The following is a 25,865-nucleotide window of genomic DNA, read 5'->3' on the forward strand; positions in this document are numbered from 1 at the left end:
ATGGCGCTAACTCTTCTTCTGCCTCTGCTGGGTAAGTCACCTCCCTCGGTCCACATCCCTCCTTCTGTCAGTCTGCCTCGTGATCCCACACCTATGTTCCTCCATCCCCCTGCTTCCGCCATCCCTTCCCCAGAGCTCTCACCCCCTCTCTTCTCTTCTCTTCCAGCCTCTTTCCAGATGCTCCCCAGGCCAGTGTCTCCTGCAGGTAACGACCTCTCCTGTCCTTGCTGAGATGCTCACAGTGGGGGTAAGGAGGTCTCAGAAAGTGGTGATGGGGATCCCCCTCCTCCCACACTTGATGATTGGCATTGCAAGGATGGGGGATTCCCGGGTGCTCCTGTGTCATCCCCAGAGTGGGCCAGGCTGCCCCATTCATGGCATCTCCTGTGGAACCTGCCCCAGCAGCAGCAGCTCCAGTCCAGAGCCACATCTGTGGGGGCAGAAAAGTGACCCCATCTGGTGCCTGCTTGGGGTGGTCCCTTTGGTGGGTCCCAGCAGAGTCCATAGGGGAGATGATGCCCCCATCCCCGTGGTGCTACCCAGCCCCTCCTTGGCAGCCTTAGCAGAGAGAGTGAGGGCTGGACGGGCCATGGAGACTAGGCACCCACCTCCCCATTACACTGAGTCCCCCTGGTCAGAGCCCATTACTGTGGGGCTGTGGGGGGGAAGCTCTCCCGGCACCAGCTCTGGGCTCCCACACAGGACTCGGGGCCAGGGGCACAGACCCAGCACTGCCCAGCGGGACATTAAACGCTGGTTCTGCATAGACACAAGAGGAAACACAGTGGGTGGAAAAACTCCCCCCTCCTTTCCCCACATCCGACGGAGCCTTTTCATTTCTCTTTCTCTTTCAAGCCTTCTAGCTACTTCTAGGCAGGTCTGGTAGTCATCTGACAGGTTCTCTCCCGTTTTCTTCCCCTGACTCTGGATAGAGAACTTGGGGTGAATACCCTGATGCGAATGGGGGTCTTGGGGTTGAAACATTTCCATTAACAACCCTTCCCCCTTTTTCCACTCCCCCTTCCCTCAGGAGGGCAAGTGGGGGATCTTGGGGTGCCCGAGGTGGATGAAGGACCCTCCCATGCTCATCATCCCCTCACCCGCTGCCCCAGGATGGACACAGAGGGGGTCCTGGTGCTCCCCAGGTACATGAAGGACCCTTCCCACCCCAGCTCTGCTGCTCATGCCCCTAATCCCTGGTGAGAAAGGCAGATTCTCTCCTTGGCTCCTTCCCTTTTTCCTGAATTGCTCCTTGCAACAGTCTAGTCCCACCCACCCTGTCATCTCCTCCACGCACAGGATGGAGGAGTCGCAGATTTGGGGTCAGTGGGAGGATATGGGGAGAGAAGGCTGTGGGATGGGGGGTGTTAAGTTTCACAGATGGGGGGAGCTGGAATTTGCCCAGCTGTGAAGAGGGTGGGTCCATCTTATAGTGAGAGACTCCAGGAGCTGGAGGTGTTTAGTGTAACAAAGAGAAGGTTAAGAGAGAGATGATCACAGTTCCTACATGGGGAACAGAAATTGGACACTCGATGGCTCTTCAATAGCACAAAGATCTAACATGACCCAGCGCCTGGGAGCTGGAGCTAGACAAATTCAGACTGGAAATAAGGCGCAGATTTTCACAGTGAAGGGAATTAACCACTGGGACAATTCCCCAGGGGTCGTGGTGGATTCTCCAGCGCTAGCAATTTCTGAATCAAGCCTGAATGTTTCTCTCAATTCAGGGAAGTCCTAGGGCCTGGGTGACACAGGGGGTCAGACTCCATGATCACAATGGTCCCTTCTGGCCTTGGGATCTATGAAAAGATTCCCGAGTGCAAGAGAGAGAGAGAGAGAGACGGGCCGTGGTTTATGTGCCGTGGTGTATTTCCCAGCACGAGGGGTGGGTGCCAGGAGGTGAGATAAGCCTGGTTTGTGATCACATCTATTCAGGACTCATCTCTGTCCCTTCTCATTCCATCATGGCCTCTCCCTCTCCACTGACCACTCTGTGCCCATTGGCCTCCACGCTCTCTCCTGACCATGGGTACACAGTATATCTCCCAGGGGAGCGGGTTACCCTCAAGTGCTTGGCTCCTTGGCATGAGCAGGTTGCTAGGCACCAAATATCCAGGCAGTTGGAGTGATCATTGTCTTCTCGAGCTCTCCATGGGCATGGGGCCCCAGGCCACCAAGCATCAGTCACACCCAGATCTCTACGTCTCTGCAAAAACTAAATAACGTTTTCCCTGTATCTAGTTAGCCATGCAGCACGTAGAGGAAACTGAGGCACTGCTATGGGGAAGCTATCAAAGCTGGGTTCCCAGGTGGGCACTGCTGTGGGGAAGCTCACAGCACTAGGGACATGGCTGGGCACTGTCAGGGCCACCCACGGTAAATCTTCAGCCCTGAAGCTGCCTGGATTCCTCAGTCGTGGTTTCTATCAGGAGAGCAAGTAGTTTCTATGATGTTACAACAGGGATCAGCAACTTTTGGCCCGCGACCTGCCAGGGCAAGCACCCTGGCGGGCTGGACCATTTTGTTTACCTGCTGTGTCCACAGCTTCGGCCGATCGCAGCTCCCACTGGCCGCAGATCACAGCTCCTGGCCAATGGGGGCTGCAGAAAGCGGCGCAGGCCGAGGGATGTGCTGGCTGCCACTTCCCTCAGCCCCCATAGGCCTGGAGCAGTGAACCGTGGCCAGGGGGAGCCACGATTGGACGAACCTGCGGATGCAGCAGGTAAACAGACCAGCCCAGCCCACCAGGGTGCTTACCCTGGCAAGCTGCGTGCCAAAGGTCACCGACCCCTGTGTTACAACAATCCCCTCCTGGCACCAATGTGCCAGGATCCCTACTGCCACGTGTATTGGAGGGGAAGGTGCTTCCCTGATGTGATCAGCACCTGGCAGCAAAAACACCATAGGATACAAAGTTCCTCTATCAAGTCAGGGATTTGGTCTCTGAAGAGGTCCCCGGTCCCAGTGGAGTTACCGGCTGATGCTCACAGCTGAGACAGAGACCACCCGTCCCTTACCCCTGCTGTGCACTGAGCAGTCCAGTCCAGCCAACGGATCCCACACAGAGATGCCCGGCATCCTGCTGGGTAACATGTGGGCACAGTGCAGGGTTGGGGTTCAGGGAGGGACTGGGGTGCAGGGAGTTTCCCACAGAGAAGTCTCTGTCCCCTTCTAATTCCTGAGATGAATGGAACCTGGTAACATCTGCCCCTCACCTCCCAGACATTCCAGAGATCCCAGCTTGGTGTGACCCTTCTTCTCTATCTAAAGCTGACCCTGTTTTCCATACCCCCCTCTAGACCCATCCGTCTCCCTGAGCCCTGATCTCCCTGGGTACCTCCCCGGAGAGCCTGTTCCCCTCACATGCTTAATGGCCCCTGGGGTCACAAAGCTGCAGGATTCCAATTCGACATGGTGGGGGCATGAAGCATCTCATCTGGGGGCTCATCTGGGGGTAGCTTCCCTTAAAACATGAATATCACAGGGCTAGGGGGCTCTGGGGTCATGCACCTGCTCTTACTGGATAGGCCCACCTGACCGGGAGAGCCCACCTGGGAAGATCCAGCCCCTCTCCATCAGCCTGGGGAAGGCGGCACTGGGCAGGGAGATTGGTGGTTTGTGCATGTTGGGGATTTTGTTCATCTATGTCCTTGTCCTGCTCACTTTGTGAAGGTTCCCCCTTCAATCTCCATTCCAGACCCTCCACCACCCCACGCTCTCTCCTGGCTCCCTGCACCCCATCTCTATCCGAGGGGAGTCAGTCACCCTCAAGTGCTCGGCTCCCAGAAGTGAGAGGGCGATGGGATACAGGCTCCTCAACCACAGAGCGGAGCAGATCCCCAAAGCAGTCTTCAGCCAGGGCACCTCAGTGATCAGCACGACTTACTCAGCAGAGAGCATGTGTGACACTCCCCGGGGACACCCAGGGACTGGGGCATATTCCTGCCACCTGCCCTAAGCATGAGGAAGCCTCGTCTGTGCTCTCTGGGAGCAGCTCCCCGACATCCCCGTCCTCAGCCGCACAAGCCCTCCCCTCCCAGCCCCTGCAGGCTGAGCTGGCCCTGGGCAGGAGCTGCTCCCCTCAGGTACCAAAGAGGGGACTCTGGCCCTACTGGTTTCCTCTGCTGCTCAGTGTTTGCATGGACTGATGGTGATGAAATGCCTGGGCACTAAACTGAGGTTGGCTGGGCTGGGTGTCCCAGACACCTCCCTCTTCTGCTCTTCACTGGCTCTTCCTCTGCTTCTCTGTCACCAGCCTCCCAAGTAGGAACCATCTCCTCCCCGACCCCCTTGTCTTTTCCAGACCCCGACCCGGCTCCCCAGCTCACCCTGTCCCCGCAGCAGCCTGTCTACATAACTGGAGAAAATGTGACCCTGACGTGCTCAGCTGCCGGGGCGCCCACCATATCCGGGGTCCGGTTCTTCAGCAACAACCAGAAAATCCAATCCAAGAAACTCCCCTCACCTCGGAACAGATACACCGACTCTATTCAGCTTTCAGGGGTGTCTAGAGCTCAAGCCGGAGCATACACCTGTGAATCCTGGAAGACAGAGTCTGGGCGAAAAATCGCATCAAAGAGGACCCAACCCATCTCCATAGCAGTGACAGGTGAGTCCCGCTGTCTCCTGCTGTTTACTGGCCTCGTGGTGGGGTATGTCTGCTCCAGGCATGGGGTGAGACACAGCCTGGTCACTCAGTTCCGGACAGGGCCACCAACTAGGTCCGTTTCAAACCCCCCCCAAAGTGCGGTTAGTGTCACTACCTGTGTCTCTAGCTCCTCTAGTGGGATTTGGGGACCTATAATTCTTCTTTGGGTTTCAGGGACTTCCAGGCAGCAGTAACGTCTAAATCTTGGGGGCTGCCTCTTGTCAGTCTCAGGCCCTGATGTCAGACACACCATGGAGGTGGGAGGTTTGGGCTCCCCAACAGCAGGGAGAGACTTGTAGCTGATCAGTAAAGTTTGTCACTTAGAGGGCACAGCTGTGGGGCAACTTTCAGCCCTGTCATCCTGGCTCACAAGTCATCTAGTTCTGTGTCCTCAGCTCTGCCGCTTCATTCATGATTGTTATCAGAAGTGGGATCAATTTCTGATGTCACCCTGAGCCCCTACCAGCACCAGTTCACCAGGATCCCTGCGGCCCATGTGTATGGGAGGGGACTGTGCTACCCAGAGGTGCTCAGGCCCCGGGCATGGAAGCACCATTGGATACAAATCCTTCTCTCAGAGCAGGGATTTGGTCTCTGAAGAGGTCCCCGGTCCCAGTGGAGTGACCGGCTGATGCTCACAGCTGAGACAGAGACACCCGTCCCTTACCCCTGCTGTGCACTGAGCAGTCCAGTCCAGCCACCGGATCCCACACAGAGATGCCCGGCCTCCTGCTGGGTAACATGTTGGCACAATGCAGGGTTGGGGTTCAGGGAGGTGCAGGGGTGCAAAGAGTTTCCCACAGAGAAGTCTCTGTCCCCTTCTAATTCCTGAGATGAATGGAACCTGGTAACATCTACCCCTCACCTCCCAGACATTCCAGAGATCCCAGCTTGGTGTGACCCTTCTTCTCTATCTAAAGCTGACCCTGTTTTCCATACCTCCCTGTAGACCCATCCATCTCCCTGAGCCCTGATCTCCCTGGGTACCTCCCCGGAGAGCCTGTTCCCCTCACATGCTGGGCTGCCCCTGGGGTCACAAAGCTGCAGGATTCCAATTCGACATGGTGGGGGCATGGAGCATCTCAGCTGGGGGCTCATCTGGGGGTAGCTTCCCTTAAAACATGAATATCACAGGGCAGCGGGGGGCTCTGGGTCATGAACCTGCTTGTACTGGATACGCCCGTCTGACCGGGAGAGCCCACCTGGGAAGATCCAGCCCCTCTCCACCAGCCTGGGGGAGGCGGCACTGGGCAGGCTGATCGGTGGTTTGTGCATGTTAGGGATTTTGTTCACCCATCTCCTCGTCCTGGTCACTTTGCGGAGGTTCCCCCCTCAGTCTCCATTCCAGACCTTCCACCACCCCCGCGCTCTCTCTTGGCTCCCTGCTCCCCATCTCTATCTGAGGGGAGTCAGTCACTGTAAGCCGGGCGGTCTTGTCTACCGCCGCTGGCGGCGAGGGAGTCTATGGCGCGCCCCTCAGGCGGGGGAGCGCCGGCCGGAGTCTTTAGCATACCCCTCTAGCGGGGGAATGCTGGCACAGGTTCGCAGCGCGCCCCTCAGACAGGGGAGCGCCGGCAGGAGTCTTTAGCATACCCCTCTAGCGGGGGAACGCTGGCACAGGTTCGCAGCGCGCCCCTCAGACAGGGGAGCGCCGGCAGGAGTCTTTAGCGGACCCCTCTAGCGGGGGAACGCTGGCAAAGGTTCGCAGCGTGCCCCTCAGGCAGGGGAGCGCCGGCAGGAGTCTTTAGCGTACCCCTCGAGCAGGGGAACGCTGGCACAGGTTCGCAGCGCGCCCCTCAGGCAGGGGAGCGCCGGCAGGAGTCTTTAGCGTACCCTTCGGGCGGGGGAATGCTGGCACAGGTTCGCAGCGCGCCCCTCAGGCAGGGGAGCGCCGGCAGGAGTCTTTAGCGTACCCCTCGGGCGGGGGAACGCTGGCACAGGTTCGCAGCGCGCCCCTCAGGCAGGGGAGCGCCGGCAGGAGTCTTTAGTGTACCCCTCGAGCGGGGGAACGCTGGCACAGGCTCGCGTACCTGCACCCCGGGCTCGGTCGGATAGACCGCGGCGGGCAGCTCCAGGTCTCCCAGAGTCTCCGGGTCTTCCGGTCCCCCGTAGCAGTCCGCGCCGGGCAGTCCCACGGTGTCAAGCCCGCTCTCGGGTTTGGGCTTCGCTGGGTCCGGCGTCTCCACGGTGACGGCAGTCAGGTCGGGCGGGAGCAGCGCAGCGTCTGGGACCCCCCGTTGTGCCGCCCTCCCGGGGCAAAGGGCCCTGCCCTTTGTACCCCTGCCTCCGCCCCTCCCGCAGCTGGGGACGGAGTGCACTCACCGCGGCCCCGCCCCCTCCGGCGGGGAACGCGGCGGTTTCTGTTCCGGGTCGGTGGGGAGCCCCCCTGGCTCCCTACATACCCCACCCCTCAAATCCAGCTCCCGGTCCTCAGAGCTGGCATCCCCCGCCTCGCTGAGGCGGGACAGGAAATCCGCGTTGGCATGCTCGCGTCCCGCCAGGTGGCGGATCGAAAACGCGTAGGGCTGTAACGCGAGGTACCACCGTTGAAGCCGGGGATTCGTGTCCTTCATCTCATTGAGCCATTTCAGGGGGGCGTGATCGGTAACAAGAGTAAAGGGGGCTCCAAGGAGGTAATAGCGGAGGGCGTCCACTGCCCACTTAACCGCCAGGGCCTCTTTCTCCAAGACGGAGTAGTTCCGCTCTCTGGGGAACAGCTTCCGGCTTAAATAGACAACCGGGTGCTCCTCCCCGTCCACCTCCTGCGAGAGGACTGCCCCAAGCCCCACGTCGGAGGCGTCGGTCTGGACGACAAAGTCGCGATGGAAGTCTGGGCTGAAAAGTACCGGCTTGCTACACAGCCGGGCTTTGATCGCCTGAAAGGCCTCCTCGCAGTCGGCCGACCAGCACACTCGGCGGGGGCTATTCTTAGTCAAGAGGTCGGTCAAAGGGGCCGTAAGGGTTGCGAAGTGCGGTACGAACCGGCGATAGTACCCAGCTAAGCCCAAGAACTGCCGTACCTGTCTCTTTGTAGTCGGCGGCTGACATTCTTGGAGTGCTTGAACCTTTCCAATGAGGGGCTGCACCAGTCCCCGACCCAAGGTGTAGCCCAGGTACGTGGTCTCCTCTTGGCCGATTTGGCACTTCTTGGGATTGGCCGTAAGCCCGGCGGCGCGGAGGTCGCGGAGGACAGCCGCTACCTGGTTGAGATGGTCCTCCCAGTCACTGCCATAGATGACCACATCATCCAGATAGGCCGCGGCGTATGTAGTATGTGGCTGTAGGACCCGATCCATCAACCGCTGGAAGGTTGCCGGCGCCCCATGGAGGCCGAACGGCATTCGGGTGAAATGATAGAGTCCAGAAAGGGTGGCAAAGGCAGTCTTCTCCTTAGACCGCGGCTCCAAGGGGATCTGCCAATACCCTTTCGTAAGGTCTAGGGTGGTGATATACCGGGCGTCCCCGAGTCGCTCCAGGAGCTCGTCCACGCGGGGCATGGGGTAAGCATCAAACTTCGAAACGGCGTTAACCTTCCGAAAGTCTATGCAGAATCGGCGGCTCCCATCGGGCTTGGGAACAAGGATGACAGGGCTCCGCCACTCACTCATGGAGCGTTCAATAACCCCCAGCTCCAACATTGCTTGGACTTCATCTTCCACGGCCTCCCGCATTCGCCTAGGCAATGTCCGGGTCGTCCCCCGGACTACCACCCCGGGGTCGGTCTGGATCACATGATGGACCAGCGTAGTTTTTCCGGGCCTTGTGGTGAAGGTCGTGGGGAACGCGTTTATTAAGCAGGTAGCTTGGGCTTGCTGCTCCGGGGTGAGCGTCTCGGCGAGCTGGGGCCCGCCGGTTTCCGAGACCTCGGGGAGTCCCGGCCCCAGGTCTGGCTCGGGGGGGTATGGGGCAATTAGTAGCCCTTCCCGTTCCTTCCAGGGCTTCAACAAGTTTATGTGGTAAATCTGTTTTTCCTTCCGGCGGCCCGGTTGGCGGATTTCGTAAGTGACCGGGCCCAGCCGTCGGAGCACCTCATAGGGGCCCTGCCAGCGGGCGAAGAGTTTTGACTCCTCCGAGGGGAGTAGGAGGAGGACGCGATCCCCCGGTGCAAACGTTCGGGCCTGAGCGCCCCGATTATATTGCCCCTCCTGGGCTCTCTGGGCGGTGTTGAGGTTCTCTCTGGCCAGCTCACCCACCTGTGCGAGGCGCCCCTGTAGACGTAGGACATACTGCAGGAGGCCTTGCGTCGCGGACGGGGTGTGTTCCCACGTCTCCCTCAGGAGGTCCAGCACGCCACGGGGTCGCCGCCCATAGAGGAGCTCAAACGGCGAGAATTTCGTGGAAGCCTGCGGGACTTCCCGGATCGCCAGTAATAAAGGAGGGAGTAGTTGATCCCACTGGCGGAGATCCTGGGTGGGGAAGCGTCGTAGCATCCCCTTGAGGGTGCGGTTGAACCGCTCGACGAGTCCATCTGTCTGGGGATGGTAGACCGAGGTTTGCAGTTTCTTGATCCCTAGCAGGGCACATACTTGACGGAACAGTTTAGAGGTGAAGCTAGTGCCCTGGTCGGTGAGAATCTCACGAGGGAGACCCACCCGGGCAAAGATTTTCAAAAGCTCTGCGGCAATGGTGCGCGCGGTGATACTGCGTAAGGGAACGGCCTCGGGAAAATGGGTGGCGTAGTCCATCACGACCAGAATGTATTGATGCCCTGCTTGACTTTTGGGGAAGGGCCCGACCAGGTCCATTGCCACCCGCTCAAACGGCACACCCACGATCAGTAATGGGACCAAAGGGGCCTTCCGGACACCCGCGGAGGCAGCGTGTTGGCAGTCCGGGCAGGACAGGCAATAGTCCTTCACCTCACGATAAATACCGGGCCAGAAGAACTTGGCCAGGACCCTCCCTGTGGTCTTCTCTGGTCCTAGATGGCCGGCAGCCGGGATGTCGTGGGCCAGCTTCAGGACGGCCAGCCGGTGAATGCGGGGGACCACGAGTTGAGTTCGGACTTCCTCCGTTCGTGGGTCTCGCTCCACGCGGTAGAGGCGGTCGTGGCTGAGTTCGAACCTCGGCCAGTGGGTGGTTCGGCGGGCGTCAACGACCTCCCCCTCGACTCGGGCCAACTGTTCATAGGCAAACCGTAGAGTAGGGTCCTCCCGTTGATCCCGGCTAAAGTCTACGGAGTCGTCAGCGGGGTCCGCGGTCCCTCGTCCGTCCAGGCCGGGGATGAAAAAGGGGGCAGCGTCTGGATCGGCCCGGGTACTGGGGCTGGTATCGGGTTCTGAGGACGCCCCCTCGAACGCCTCGGCCGAGCCCACGGATCGGAGCACGTCGACAAAAGCGGGCCAGTCTCGGCCTAGAATAACCGGATAGGCCAGGGACGGGGCCACTGCCACGTTCAGCAACTGGGTTGCCCCATTCAGCGTGACCGGAAGCTGAACCGTGGGGTATGGTCGCACGTCGCCATGGATACATTGGATCCGGACCTCCCCCGTGGTCTGCTGGCCGGCCGGAAGGAGCGCCTGCCGAACCAGAGTCTGTCCACAGCCTGAGTCGATCAGGCCCACCACGTGGGTCCCGGCAAACTCCATGGGGGCTGTTAGTTTGGCCACTGAGGGCGGGCGGGCTCGATGCTCCCCTGCATACACGCTGCCAAAGTCGCACTCCATCGCCGTGCAGTCTTGCTGCAGGTGGCCACTCTCACCACACCGGAAGCAGGGGCCTAACTCCGGGCGCCCCGAACGGGTGGGGGCACTGGGGGCCCCGTGGGGTTGACCAGGTCCTGGGGGTCGGACCCAGCGTCCGGAGCCGGTACGCGGTGGCGTCTCTGGGGGTCGGGGGATAGAGGTCCCGCCGCCTTCTGGCCGCCGGACTCGGGGCGGGGTCCCAGGCTTGGAGCTGGGGCCCCTCTCCAGTCTCTGCGTGCCCGGTCCCGCCTGGGGGCCGCGGGCGGCCAGCCCTAGAGGGGCCTCGGCTTCTAGAAAGTCCTCCATGAGGGTGATTGCTGCACGCAGTGTCTGAGGTCGGTGCTGCAACACCCATGCGCGTCCGGGTGTCGGGAGAATGTGAACAAACTGCTCCAGAACTATCTGCTCTGTCACTTCTGCAGCGGTTCTACGCTCTGGCTGTAGCCACCTGCTAGCGGCATCCTTCAGTTCCTGAGCGATAGCCCGGGGCCGGGCGCCCGGGGGGTAACGCTTTCCCCAGAACCGCTGTCGAAAAGTCTCGGGGGTGATGTCAAAAGCGTCCAAGATGGCGGCTTTCACTCGCGCATAGACGCAAGCCTCATCGTCGGGGAGCCCCCGGTACGCCTTCTGCGCTGGCCCCGTCAAATAGGGGGCGAGAAGGGTCGCCCACTGGTCCGGTGCCCACCCGGCCACCACCGCCACCCGCTCAAAGGTGACGAGATACGCCTCGGGGTCATCCTCGGGCCCCATCTTGGCCAGACGCACTGGGGGTGCAGGGGGTGCAGGTGAAGCGGCCCCCCCGGTGCGCCGCCACCACGGCTCGACCAGAGGGTGGCAAGCTGCTGTAGACATTGGGTCTGTTGCTCCCGGTGCTGGACCCCCAAGGTCTGAAGCAGCTGCTGCTGATGGGCCCCCAGCTGCTGCACGAGCTGCTGCTGTTGCTGCTGCTGCTGGCTTTCAGCCAGGAACTTAATAAGGGCTTCTACCTCCATCTCCCACCCAGGGCGTCAAGTGTGACCTGGCTCTGATCCATTTCGACAGGGATAGGTTCAAGTCCCTGGTCAGGTGCCACTGTAAGCCGGGCGGCCTTGGCTACCGCCGCCGGCGGCGAGGGAGTCTATGGCGCGCCCCTCAGGCAGGGGAGCGCCGGCCAGAGTCTTTAGCAGACCCCTCTAGCGGGGGAACGCTGGCACAGGGTCGCAGCGCGCACCTCAGACAGGGGAGCGCCGGCAGGAGTCTTTAGCGTACCCCTCTAGCGGGGGAACGCTGGCACAGGTTCGCAGCGCGCCCCTCAGACAGGGGAGCGCCGGCAGGAGTCTTTAGCGCACCCCTCGAGCAGGGGAACGCTGGCACAGGTTCGCAGTGCGCCCCTCAGGCAGGGGAGCGCCGGCAGGAGTCTTTAGCGTACCCCTCGGGCGGGGGAACGCTGGCACAGGTTCGCAGCGCACCCCTCAGGCAGGGGAGCACCGGCGGGAGTCTTTAGCGTACCCCTTGAGCGGGGGAACACTGGCACAGGTTCGCAGCATGCCCCTCAGGCAGGGGAGCGCTGGCAGGAGTCTTTAGCGCACCCCTCGAGCAGGGGAACGCTGGCACAGGTTCGCAGCGCGCCCCTCAGGCAGGGGAGCGCCGGCAGGAGTCTTTAGCGTACCCCTCGGGCGGGGGAACGCTGGCACAGGTTCGCAGCGCGCCCCTCAGGCAGGGGAGCGCCGGCAGGAGTCTTTAGCGTACCCCTCGAGAGGGGGAACGCTGGCACAGGCTCGCGTACCTGCACCCCGGGCTCGGTCGGATAGACCGCGGCGGGCAGTTCCAGGTCTTCCAGAGTCTCCGGGTCTTCCGGACCCCGTAGCAGTCCGCACCGGGAAGTCCCATGGTGTCAAGCCCACTCTCGTGTTTGGGCTTCGCTGGGTCCGGTGTCTCCGCGGTGACGGCAGTCAGGTCGGGCGGGAGCAGCGAGGCGTCTGGGACCCCCCGTTGTGCCACCCTCCCGGGGCAAAGGGCCCTGCCCTTGGTACCCCTGCCTCCGCCCCTCCCGCAGCTGGGGACGGAGTGCACTCGCCGTGGCCCCGCCCCCTCCGGCGGGGAACGCGGCGGTTTCTGTTCCAGGTCGGTGGGGAGCCCTCCTGGCTCCCTACAGTTCACCCTCAAGTGCTTGGCTCCCAGGAGTGAGAGGGAGACGGGATACAGGCTCCTCAACCACAGAGTGGAGCAGAACCCCAAAGGAGTCTTCAGCCAGGGCACCTCAGTGATCAGCATGACTTACTCAGCAGAGAGCGCGTGGGACACTCCCTGGGGACACCCAGGGCCTGGGGCATATTCCTGCCACCTGCCCTTAGTGTGAGGAAACCTGGTCTGTGCTTGCTGGTGGCAACTCCCCGACATCCCCGTCCTCATCCGCACAAGCCCTCCCCTTCCAGCCCCTGCAGGCTGAGCTGGCCCTGGGCAGGTGCTGCCCCCCTCAGTTACCAAAGAGGGGACGCTGGCCCCACTGGTTTCCCCGGCAGTGAGATCTCTGCTGCTCAGTGTTTGCATGGACTGATGGTGATGAAATGCCTGGGCACTAAGCTGAGGTTGGCTGGGCTGGGTGTCCCAGACACCTCCCTCTTCTGCTCTTCACTGGCTCTTCCTCTGCTTCTCTGTCACCAGCCTCCCAAGTAGGAACCATCTCCTCCCTGATCCTCTTGTCTTTTCCAGACCCCGACCCGGCTCCCCAGCTCACCCTGTCCCCGCAGCAGCCTGTCTACATAACTGGAGAAAATGTGACCCTGACGTGCTCAGCTGCCGGGGCGCCCACCATATCCGGGGTCCGGTTCTTCAGAGACAACCAGAAAATCCAATCCAAGAAACTCCCCTCACCTCGGAACAGATACACCGACTCGATTCAGCTTTCAGGGGTGTCTAGAGCGCAAGCCGGAGCATACACCTGTGAATCCTGGAAGACAGAGTCTGGGCGAGAAATCGCATCAAAGAGGAGCCAACCCATCTCCATAGTAGTGACAGGTGAGTCCCGCTGTCTCCTGCTGTTTGCTGCCCCAGTGGTGGGGTATCTCTGCTTCAGGCATGGGTTGAGACACAGCCTGGTCACTCAGCTCCAGACAGGGCTACCAACTAGGTCCGTTTCAACCCCCCCCACCACGCCAAGTGTGGTTAGTGTCACTACCTGTGTCTCTAGCTCCTCTAGTGGGATTTGGGGGCCTATAATTCTTCTTAGGGTTTCAGGGACTTCCAGGCAGCAGTAACATCTAAAACTTGGGGGCTGCCTCTTGTCAGTCTCAGGCCCTGATGTCAGACACACCATGGAGGTGGGAGGGCTGGGCTCCCCAACAGCAGGGAGAGGCTCCTAGCTGATCAATAAAGTTTGTCACTTAGAGGGCACAGCTGTGGGGCAACTTTCAGCCCTGTCATCCTGGCTCACAAGTTATCTAGTTCTACGCCCTCAGCCCTGCCGCTTCATTCATAATTGTTATCAGAAGAGGGATCAATCTCTGGTGTCACCCTGAGCCCCTACCAGCACCAGTTCACCAGGATCCCTACGACCCATGTGTATGGGAGGGGAAGGTGCTGCCCTGAGGTGCTCGGGCCCCAGGCATGAAAGCACCATTGGATACAAATCCTTCTCTCAAAGTAGGGATTTGGTCTCTAAAAAGGTCCCCGGTCCCAGTGGAGTGACCAGCTAATGGTTACGGCTGAGACAGAGACACCCGTCCCATACCCCTGCTGTGCCCTGAGCAACCCAGTCCAGCCAGCAGATCCCACACAGAGATGCCCGGCCTCCTGCTGGGTAACATTTGGGCACAGTGCAGGGGTCAGTCTCAGTGAAGAACAGGGGTGCAGGGAGTTTCCCATGGAGAAGTCTCCATCCCCCTCTAATTCCTGAGATGAATTTGACCTGGTAACATCTGCTCCCTTCAGTGAGCCCTGCTGGGTGTGACCCTTCTTCTGTATCTAACGCTGCCCCCTGTTTTCCACACCCCATTTCAGTCCCATCTCTCTCCCTAAGCCCTGACCACCCCTGGTACCTCCCCGGAGAGGTCAGTCTGGGTTAGGCAGCACCGGGCAGAGAGGGCAGGTTGGTATTTGTCTGTGCATGTCAGGGACTTTTATCATATATCTCCCCTCCTCATTTTGTGGGGGTCCACCTCTCTGTCTCTATACCAGACACGCCACCTCCCCCCCACCATGCTCTCTCTGGACCCACCTCACCCTATCTATATTTGTGGGGAGCCAGTCATGCTCAGGTGCTTGGGGCCAATGAGTGAGGAAGCTACAGAGGATATAAGTTCTTAAATCAAAGAGGGGGGCGGATTTCCAACGGGGTCTCCAGCCAGGGCACCTAGCTGATCAGCACAACTTATGCAGCAGACAGCGAAGCGCACACCTGTGTGTACTGGAGAGTGGAGCATGGACGAAATATCCCATCTGAAAGCAGCTCTCCTGTCCCAGTGTTAGTTAATGGTGAGACCCTATTTCCACTTGGTGGTGGGTGAGACTTGAGGATTGTCACTGGGGAGAGCCCTTCTCCATCCCTTCCTAGCTACAGCCGGGAATTTTGCTGCTGCAGCCGCAGGCCATGATCCCTGTTCTCCCAGTGCCCCCTGCCTCTCCCCAGCAATGAACCCAGCCAGACTGCCAAGAGACCCATTACCAGAGCCTGGGACTTTCTCCTCTCCCGTCTGCACTGACCCCTCTGCCCCAGATGCTCCTCTCCACAGAACAATGGTCTTCCCCTCCCTCTGCTCTCCAGAGCAGCTCCCACCCTCTCTGCTTTGCCCTTCCCCCAACTCATTCCTCTTTGGCACAGACCCCGCAGTCAAGGAGGAGAGTTGATCTCTGACACAGTCCCCATCTCAACCAGGAGGGGCCAGCTGGGGCTCACAGCTGAGGCAAAGAAACCAGAGCCCCAGACCTGGATAATCCAGGCCAGTCAATGGATTACAGATAATACTTTATAGATTTACATCTGCTCCTTTTATTCCCCTCCCCTTCTATCCCCTGTTTGCTCTTTCATGCTCCTCATGAGCCTCACGCTACAACATTCAGGCCTAACATGGCTGCCCAACTGGGAAAATGGCCTCCTCACTGACATGCCCACCTAACTGGCAACATGGCTGCTATTCTGATGCCAACACAGCCACAAAACAAGGCTACTCAACACAGCCAAGGACACATATATTCAATACGGCTCCTGAATTCCAACATGGCCGCCCTTCAGAGAGCAGCACAAGCTATGGCTACTCAACATAGCCATGAACATGGCTGCCCAACAGACACAGATCTGGGCATACATCAGGCCACCTTGTGCCTCTCCCCTCTGGGATGGTAGAATCCCAGCAGGGCCACCCAGCTCTCAGCCAGTCTGGCCAGAGTGAGCGGGATCTGCAGACAGAACTGGGCCATCCCTATCTGCTGAGGTCTCCATAAATATCAGAGTCTTGAGCATTAGTAATGGAGGGGTGACAGAAAATGAGTCATGGCCCGGTGCCCCTGGCCACTTTCTGACACCCATGTCACAGCCCTATATTGTACCTGAAGGAAGCAATTCCCATCCCCTAACAGAGCTCTCACTCATTTCCATGGGGAGCCCCTCAGGTTCCTGAAGAGAAGCACGAGACTCTGGAGAGAGAATAAATTTCAGCTGTAAATAAACTGAATCTGGACACCCTCTCCACTTTCTCCACTACCTGCCTCTGCTGAACCCCTGTCCTTTTTTAATCCCCACAGATCCCCCTCCCCAGCCTTCGCTGAGCATGGATCCCCCATCCGGAGTGGTGAGCGAAGGGTTCCCCCTGCACATCACCTGCACGACCCCCTGGGATGCTGGTCAGCGGAGGTTTCACTTCTACAAGGACAGTGTCAAGCTTGTTCCTGGGGACACAGGGTCTGACATCAGCACCACAGAGCCCAGCACCAGCTCTATGAACATCTCTGTGCTCAGCATCCCTCAGGCCAGTCCCAACAACACCGGGGAATTCACCTGCGGGTATGAGGTGAAAATGGGTGGGGGGTGGTTCCCATCCCCCAGGAGCCACGCTGTGAATGTCACTGTGACAGGTGAGACTTCCCTAATTTCTTAATCCAGCTCCTGATTTGCTCCCATTGGAGGAGAACCATCCCCAGGAGCTCTCTTGGGAAAGGGAGGATGGATGAGGTGACAGATGTCACATGGAGACCGAAACCAAATTGGAGATGAAACCCCCCCTCTTCCCCCATGCCCTTTCTATCTATGACACTTCCATGACCCACGTGGCCTATTATCTGAATTCCTCACAGTGTTGTTAATGGATTTAGCCCCTCAGTGCCCTTTTCAGAGATGGGGAATAGAGGCAAAGAGAAGATGAGTCCCCACAGAGGGGCTGCAGGATAGCAGGGAATTGAACCCCCATAGCGAGTGTTGAAGGCCAGCCCCATAATCGCTGGACCATCCTTCCCCTCTTTGGAAGGGGAGCAGCCTGTTACAGACGGAATGTGTGTAGACAACATAGTGAGGAGTTGTCGTCACAGCAAATTTGTTTCAAGGGCAGATTCCTTTGTGGGCCCCAGACCTTTTGCCAGGGATGCCTGGCTGTTCTCATGTCCCTTTCCCTCCCTTTTCTTTGTCTGCAGCATTAACAGCCTCACACTATACCCGTGATATTCTGCTGAGAACTGGTGGTGTCTTGCTTCTGGGTGGAGCCCTGGCTGCTCTCATCTGCTATTGCCATAGGAAGAAAAGAGGTGAGTGAAAGGGGCTGTGATCTCCCACCTGCTCCTGCGATATGGTCTCCTCAAAAACTATTCTGTAGTGATCAGTGCAAATAGTTTTAAACCATTAACAAAGAGTCCTGCCACCATGTGGGTATGGAAACCAAATTCTAAAATATGCCTGGTAAATGAGGTATGTACCTTTCAATGAGAAGACAAAGTACAATAAGAAGATAAAGTTCTAAACAAATATTTATAGGCTTTCCAGTGTATATTGGTACATGTTCGATTTATTAGCACATGGTGTCATATAACCAACTCAGCTGAAGTTTGATTTAAGACAAATCATTTCATTTGACGTGAGCACTAAGACCTTTGTTGGTGGTTAGGGCGAAGTGAGCAGTAAAATAGTTTAAAATTCTCAGTCATCTTCATGTCTCTGTGCTGGGAAAATATATATTTAAACAAATACAGCAACTCCTCACTTAATGTTTTGTTATATTCCTGAAAAATGCAACTTTAAGCAAAATGATATTAAGCAAATCCAATTTCCCCATAAGAATTAATGTAAATGTGGGGGGGATTCCAGGGAAAACAAACAACTGAATACTGTACGCAGCAATGCTGATTGTGAAGCTTGTTTGAGGTGGTGAAGTCAGAGGGAGGGATATTTCCCAGGGAATGCCTTGCTGCTAAATGATGAACTAGCACTCAGCTGAGCCCTAAAGGGTTAACACATTGTTGTCATTCTAGCCTCACCCTCTATAAAGCAGCACAAATGGAGGGAGGGGAGACAGCAGGGCAGAGAGAGACAGACACATACCCTGTGTGTGTGAGAGAGAGAGAGATGCATATTGCCCCTTTAACTATGCTGACTCCACTCTAAGTACATTGCCTTTTTAAGTAGATCAGCAAGTTGAGACAGCAGCTGCTGCCTGCAATCTGCCTCCATCCTGAGCCCTCTCGTGCCCCCCACCCCCGCTCCATAGAGATGGGGTAACTGGTGGGATAGGAACGGGGGGACGGAGACACCCTGACATTAGCCTACCTCTCCTCCCCCCGCCCCCCACTCCGCTCAGCAAGCAGGAGGCTCCCGGGAGCAGCTCCAAGGCAGAGGGACAGGAGCAGCATGTGGCAGTGTGGGGAGGGACAGCTGAACTGCCGGCAACTGATAGCCTGCTGGGGGGCTGCCACACAGGGAACTCAGGGGAGCGGGAGCTGATTGGGGGGGGGGCTGCTGGCCCACCCTGGGTCCAAGCCCCCAACAGCTCCCTCCAATGGGCTGCTCTTCCTGCAAGCAGTGGACAAAGCAGGTGGCTGCCAAACAACATTTTAAGGGAACATTGCGAAACTTTAAACGGGCATGTTCTCTACTAGATCAGCGCTCAAACAATGAAACAATGTTAACCAGGATGACTTTAAGTGAGGAGTTACTGCACAGATAAATTGTTGGACCATTTTCCCCCTGTGCCCTGGCAGAAGCTCCAGAATCACACATGCACTGAAATCAATAGTTACAAAGCTGAGTTTACCTTCTTCTTTCTGAAGGTTGCACAATGTAGCTAGGCATTTCCTCACAATCTCTCCCCACTTCAGCTCTATTCTCATCTGGTTCTGTTTTAGTTCCAAAGCCTCTGAGAAGCACCAAGGGATTTGAGCCCAGAGAACACACCAGGAACCTGGACCCTGGTTGCGATAATAAGGGATCAAAAGCCACGGGTGCCGGAGCAGAGCAGATGGAACAGGTAACGTGAATGGATTTATAGGCTAAACTTCAAACCTCAGCACAGTCCAACGACCTGGAAACGGCAAGGCCTGAATCTTTTGCCCAGTCCTGAGATGCAGCTGCCTCTCTGGGGTGGGGCAGCCAGGTAACAGACACAAAGAGATGCTGCACAGGGTTTGCTCACACAGGAGGCAGGGCTGGGAATTCGTCATCCCTTTCCCCATGACCCCAAACCTCCACTGAATTTCAGAAATGTAGGGCTGGAAGGAACCTCAAGAAGCCATCTAGTCCAGCCCCCTGTGCCGAGGAAGGATTACTTCAACCTAGACCATCCCAACGGGATGTCCAACGGTTCTTAAAAACCTCCAATGATGGAGATTCCACATCCTCCCTAGGTCACCTTTTCCAGAAATTAATTGAAAGATTATCTTAATATCTAACCTAAATCTCCCTTGCTGCATATTAAGCCCATTACATTTTACATAAATTGCCTAGGGAGGTTGTGGAATCTCCATCTCTGGAGATATTTAAGAGTAGGTTAGATAAAATGTCTATCAGGGATGGTCTAGACGGTGTTTGGTCCTGCCATGAGGGCAGGGGACTGGACTCAATGACCTCTTGAGGTCCCTTCCAGTCCTAGAATCTCTGAATCTCTGAATCTTGTCCTACCTTCAGTGGATACAGAGAACAATTGAGCACTGTCCTCTTTATAATGTCACGTTATAAGATGGTTATAAGGTCCCCCCTCAGCTTTCCCATCTCTAAACTAAACATGCCCAAGTCTTTCATCCTTCCACATAGGTCGTATTTTCTAAACATCTGATCATTTTTGTTGCTTTCGCCTGGACCTTCTCCGGTTTGTCCACATCTTTCTTAAAGTGAGTCACACAAAACTCAGCACAAGTCTCCAGCTGAGGCCACACCAGTGCCGAGTGGGACAACAGTTACCTCCTGTGTCTTACACACGACAATCCTGTTCATATTCCCCAGAATGAGATTAGCCTTTTTCTCAGCAGCATCTCGTGCTGTTACTCATCTGCAGTTTGTGCTCCACTAGAACTCCTTTCCGGCAGTCCTGCTGCCGCACAAGTTAAACCCCTTCTGTCCTGATGCCTTTAATTTTTCCTTCCTAAAGGGAGTATTTTGCACTTCCCTGAATTCCATTTTACTGATTTCAGGGGAATTCTCCCTTTTTTTGAGATCACTTTGATCTTGTCCTCCAATGTCTTTGCAACCATCTATTTTATAGGCGTACTCTCCACTCCAGCACCCAGGTACTTAGTGTTTGTGCACCCCTCCCCCTTACCATGTCTCTTTCCTCCCCCACCAGGACTCGGAAGTCATCTATGCACTCATAGAATTCCCGGCCTCACAGGCCCACACAACCCAGAGAACAAAAAAACTAAAACCTGCTGAAGATGAGCATGTGCTGTATAGCGAGGTGGTGACAACGCACACCTGGAAGGCAACTAAATAAGGAGGGGAAACCCTCTATATGTCTCTCTGCATCTTATCCACCTCCTCCAGGCATCCATCTCCTTAACCCTGTATACCCCAAGAGACCTTTTATGCCTCTTGGGGATGGGCACACCCCAAACACCATTGATAGAATATTTAGCCAACCAGCATCTTGTCAGGTATCATATAAAAACTGGTAACCCGTTGGTCATGAACACCACTGCGTGATGTATGCACGGACTGTGTAGCAAGAGTTATGTATATATGCTGGAAATATGCTCTGGAGGTAGTTGATAAAGAAGCCGACCCTAGACAAAGGAATGTGTATTCATGCGTCTGCGTGAATCAGGCTAACTGGCAGATGAGAAAAACAGCCTGGCTTGTGTGCTGCTGGCCGGACTGTGCCCACTCTTACCCAGGCTTCAGGCATTAGCTGAGAACTTACAACCTTGTAGCTGGAGTGTGTGTTAGACTCTATGAAATGCTTGTATGTTGCTGGCCGGAATTAATCTCACTGATAATGTCAATATCCCGTGTTATAAGTGTTTGCTCTGAAACTGTAAATGCCCACATAGTCTGGAGAGACATGCCCAAATGGGAAATATGAGTTTGCCACAAGAAGGATTATTTCCTGCCCAGCAAAAGAAGGCCCATAGACACCTGACAGACCATTGTGGAACATCAGAGGACAAAACCTTTTGTTGATTGAGTTCCCCCACCCATAAAGAGGAGACGTGGATGGGAACCTATCCCCTGCTCTTGAACTCTGGGAGAAGGAAATAAAAATCCCTGAGAAGAAGAGATTATATCTTTTTGGCTGTCTGAACTCAGAAGGGCCAGAGACTCTGAACTGGAGCCAGAGATCCCAGGGGCTGCCTCCTACATCTGCCCTGAAAGACCCTTTGGATTGACAGATCACTAAAAATCTATCACTCTTCAGATTTACATGGTAACTCATTGGTGTGTGTCTATTTGATTGCTTTTACCTGCAGATGACTTTTGTATTCCTTTTTCCTAGTTAATAAACCTTTATAATAGGATTGGCGACAGATGTTGTTTTTGGTGCAGTTGATCTGGGGTAAGTGACTGGTCTCTTGGGCCTGGAAGCAACCTAAGAGCGATGTGATTTTTGGTGTGGTGCCAATACCAGTTGAGAAACTCTGCTTTGTTCCTGGGCATCATGCTTTCTACACCAGTGGTTCTCAAAGCCGGTCCGCCGCTTGTTCAGGGAAAGCCCCTGGCATGCCAGGCCGTTTTGTTTACCTGCCGTGTCTTCAGGTTCAGCCGATCGCAGCTCCCACTGGCCGCAGTTCGCCACTCCATGCCAATGGGGGCTGCAGGAAGCGGCGCAGGCCGAGGGATGTGCTGGCCGCCCTTCCCGCAGCCCCCCATTGGCCTGGAGTGTAAGTCAGGTCTACTAAACGTGGTCTCTTTTTATGGATGATTTGACTACTGAGGACAGAATTTAAAACTCTATGAGCGCCCCCACCCCCGTTTTTTACAACTGTCACAACGAGGCACAATGTCCCATCGACATGCAACTCTCTATTGCTCTGTAGCAGCTTTGAGGACTGGTTTAACAAATCCTCAGCAGACAGCTCATCCCTAGTTCTTCTGACTGAAAACAAAGGGTTAGTTAAATTACAGCTCTCTAAACGTAACTGAACATAATCACCAGGCCCTAGCCTGCCATTAACATCATCGAGAATTAACTGTATCCCCCTATGTATGGCTTCAACAATCTGCTGACTGAATTTCTTTGCTCAAGATTGACAAAATGAAATACCTCACAATACACCACCCCCCAAATCGAGGTAATTCATGTTGCCAACGTCTCACTCTCTCCATATACACCTCTGCATTTTCAGGGTTACTTGGGGGTTCCTCTATGGGACTGTCAGGGTTCCCTCTACACTCTGAACTCTGGGGTACAGATGTGGAGACCAGCTTAGGTTAAAAACTTCCCCAAAGCACAAATCCTTTCCTTGTCCTTGGATGGTATCGCTGCCACCACCAAGTGATTTAGACAAAGATTCAGGAAAAAGACCACATGGAGCTCCTATTTCCGCAAAATATCCCCATGGTGTCACCCATAAGGCTTTATGGAAATATGCTTATGAATGTAAATATGTAACATAACTAGAATGTGTTTTATACTACATATGCCATGTAACATATCTCTGTAAAGGTTATGACCTACTGAATCTATAAATCCTATTTGTATGCATGTATCATTTTTTTATTCGAAATTATGAATATTGGCTGCATACTTGTTTGATTCTAAGTAGGCTGTAGTGAAGCAGCTGGTCAGCTTCCAGAGAAAAGACTATTCTCAGTAAGTGCCCAGTCAAGAAACACTTAAGCCAACAATGAACGTGGAGACACCAATCCACATCTGAGCTTTCCCAGGAATGTGGCCTGGCTGGTAAGGAACTGAGTCCTGCATGGACATGTGACTTGCCCAGGAGATTCCAAAACACCACTTTGTAGCTGGACTTTTCATAGGAGAGAGGACAGGGTCTCCACCCACAAAAGAAAGTCTATTTAAGCCCAGGGGAGATCCCTCCATTTGATCTTCAGCTGGCTAAAGAGAGAGCCTCTCCACCCCCAAAGATACCTGAAAGAAACTGGAACAAAGGACAGTGACTGCAATGGGTGTGAGTGATTGCTGGACCCAGACTAAAAGGAGGTTAGTCTGTAAAAGGAAGCATTCTGGAACTGGTGAGGATCTTATTTGTATTACTTCTACCCCTGTTTTCCCTGCCAGCTCAGGACTCCAACACCTTGTCTTGCAGAGCCAGACACTCCCGTCTGCTCCAGCACAGACCCAGGGTCTGAATTACTTGCCCCAAAGCTGCAGGTTTATCTGAAAACAGCTCACAGAAGTGTGCTCGCCATTAGCACTCACATGCCCAACTCCCAATGGGGTCTAAACACAAATAAATCCGTTTTACCCTGTATAAAGCTTATGCAGGGTAAACTCATCAATTGTTCGCCCTCTGTAACACTGATAGGGAGATATGCACAGTTGTTTGCTCCCCCAGATATTAATACAGACTCTGAGTTAATTAATAAGGAAAAAGTGATTTTATTAAATACAGACCAAGTCGGATTTAAGTGGTTCCAAGCAGTAACAGACAGAACAAAGTAAGTTACCAAGCCAAATAAAATAAAATGTGCAAATCTATGTCTAATCAAACTAAATACAGATAATCTGACCCTCAGAGATTCTTCAGTAAGTTTTTTCCTCAGACTGGACACCTTCCAGGCCTGGGCACAATTCTTTCCCATGGTACAGCTCTTGTTCCAGCTTAGCTGGTAGCTAGGGGATTCTTCATGATGGCTCCTCTCTCTTGATCTGTTTCACCCCTTTATATAACTTTTGCATAAGGCGGGAATCCTTTCTCTCTCTCTCTGGGTTTCCACCCCCCCTCACTGGAAAAGCACCAGGTTAAAGATGGATTCCAGTTCAGGTGACATGATCACATGTCACTGCAAGACTTCATTACCCACTTGCCAGCACACACGGATACAGGAAGACTTACAGGTAAAACAGAGCCATCTGCAGACAATGGTTCTAGTTAATGGGAGTCATAAAGACTCCAAACCACCATTAATGACCCACACTTTGCATAATTACAATAGGCCCTCAGAGTTATATTTCATATTTCTAGTTTCAGATACAAGAGTGGTACATTTATACAAATAGGATGATCACACTCAGTAGATTATAAGCTTTGTAATGATACCTTACAAGAGACCTTTTGCATGAAGCATATCTCAGTTACATTATATTCACTTATTTTTATAAAACCATATAGACTGCACAATGTCACACAACCCATCACAGTAATTTTACAGGGTAATAAAAAGATTTAAAACTCAGAGGATTCCCCTCTAGGCTCAACTTCAAAGTTACAAAAACAGGAATAAAACTCCCTCTTAGCATAGGGAAAATTCACAAGATAAAACAAAAGATAATCTAACACATTTCCTTGCCTTTACTTACAATTTTTGTAATCTTAGCTGCTCATTTCAGGTAGGTTTTTAGGAGATGTTTTTTTCCTACCTGGTCCCTCTCTCTGGAACAAACAAGGAGAGGACAAACAAAACCTCCCCCCCCCCCGATTTGAAAGTATCTTCTTTTCCCATTGGTCCTTCTGGTCAAGTGCCAACTAGGTTAATTGAACTGATTAACCCCTTGCAGATAAGTGATTCTGTACCTCTGGCCAGGAGGGATTTTATGTTACTGCATAGATGAAGGTTATTACCCTTCCCTTTATATTTATGACAGGGACCATCAGTGGCATCTTTTACATCAGATGCTGTTTGAGAGTCAGCCTCCGAGGGGCCTCCGTGAGGGTCATCAGGAGTAGATAGGGACTCGTCTAGAGAGTCTTCTGGGGAATTTTCTAAATCAGACTCTGTGTGAGAGTCACCACCACTCTTCAGGTCAGATTCTGCCTCCCCATTTTCAGATGAGCCAGTTTGACAGCCTCCAGTAGGGGGCATCTCTTTTTGTTTTGTTTTTCCTCATTACCTCTTTAGCCTTTTAAAAAAAATTTACAGCAACTCTGGCCTGGAACTTTTTGGCAGCGGTCTGTTCATCCCCTAAGTGCTGTCCCCACTTTTGTTTACACCTTAGCAGATGTGTTCCCTTGAGGGTGCCCTTTTACCCAGGACCCTTTCCACAACTAGTCACGCCTGCTCAGAGCCACCCTTTGGAAATATTGAAGCATTTTTCAAAAAGTTACCTGCAAGAGCTTTTGCATTTTTGATGTAATTTCCAGTCCTCCTTTCTTCAACACCCCCTGAGGATATAGCATCCACCAGTATTCTGAACGAAGCATCATATTTTCCCAAAATCTTTTTAGAATACTGTTCTTTTAGAACTCCTGAGGATACAGTGTCCATCAGTTTTCTGTTTGCAGCCATAAAACCCCAGCAGTTTTAAACCAAGTATGCAACAAAAGACTTCCAGCAGTTTGCATCCATAGAAACCCCTAGCAATATACTTAAAAAAAACCTATAATTTGAACAGCCCTTAACTCACAATTTAAACATTACAACTACTAACAAACCCCCCCCCACACACACACACACAATTCAAGATCGTTCCTGTTGAAAGAGGACAGTCTCCAAAACACTGAGGTTTTTATACCATCCTAACTCCTTGTTTCAAACAGACTTCAAAAGTCTGTAGTTAGCAGGTTGATTCGCTCACCACAATTCTGAATTAATAGATACTTCAGGCCCCACTTCCCTAACATTCCCTTCTGTGAACTGTGATGGGGGGATTAAGTTGTCTGCGCCACTGAGCAGCTTTTGGCTATTTTTTTTTCTTTTAGTTAAAATACATTTTTCTGTAGGGCCTTCTTACAGTATTAAACAGTACTGTAAGAAGGCCCTACAGAAAACCATCCTTAATGTTACCGTACCCAACCATCCTTAATGTTACCGTACCCATTCCCAAGTGGGGGCCTCTTGCAGAGATCAATGAATGTCTTGGGGCTTGTTTGTTTGTTTTTTAAACACGTTTCTTTCATGCTTGAAGTTTGGGGGGCGTGTTTGAAACAAAATGGGTGTATCACAACCACAGTAAGCACCCTACAAATACCCAGAGCTTTTAAATGTTTCATGGTCTTTAGAGCAAATGATTGTTCTAAAGTAT

At 54.4% G+C, this 25,865-nt stretch overlaps 1 protein-coding gene across 1 annotated transcript; it reads left to right on the forward strand.

The window, feature by feature from the left end:
- LOC123347461 (sialoadhesin-like) lies at nucleotides 1–20,547 on the forward strand. The gene is made up of 8 exons (XM_044984876.1): nucleotides 1–31; nucleotides 167–205; nucleotides 4,304–4,609; nucleotides 13,024–13,329; nucleotides 16,051–16,380; nucleotides 16,933–17,043; nucleotides 18,634–18,755; nucleotides 20,067–20,547. Exons 1-8 carry the CDS (start codon nucleotides 1–3, stop codon nucleotides 20,211–20,213), a joined length of 1,392 nt encoding a protein of 463 aa, XP_044840811.1. The 3' UTR covers nucleotides 20,214–20,547.
- Nucleotides 20,548–25,865: the final 5,318 nt, after the last annotated feature.

This window comes from Mauremys mutica, chromosome 13 (assembly GCF_020497125.1).
Source record: "Mauremys mutica isolate MM-2020 ecotype Southern chromosome 13, ASM2049712v1, whole genome shotgun sequence".
In the NCBI taxonomy this organism is placed as follows: Eukaryota; Metazoa; Chordata; order Testudines; family Geoemydidae; genus Mauremys; species Mauremys mutica.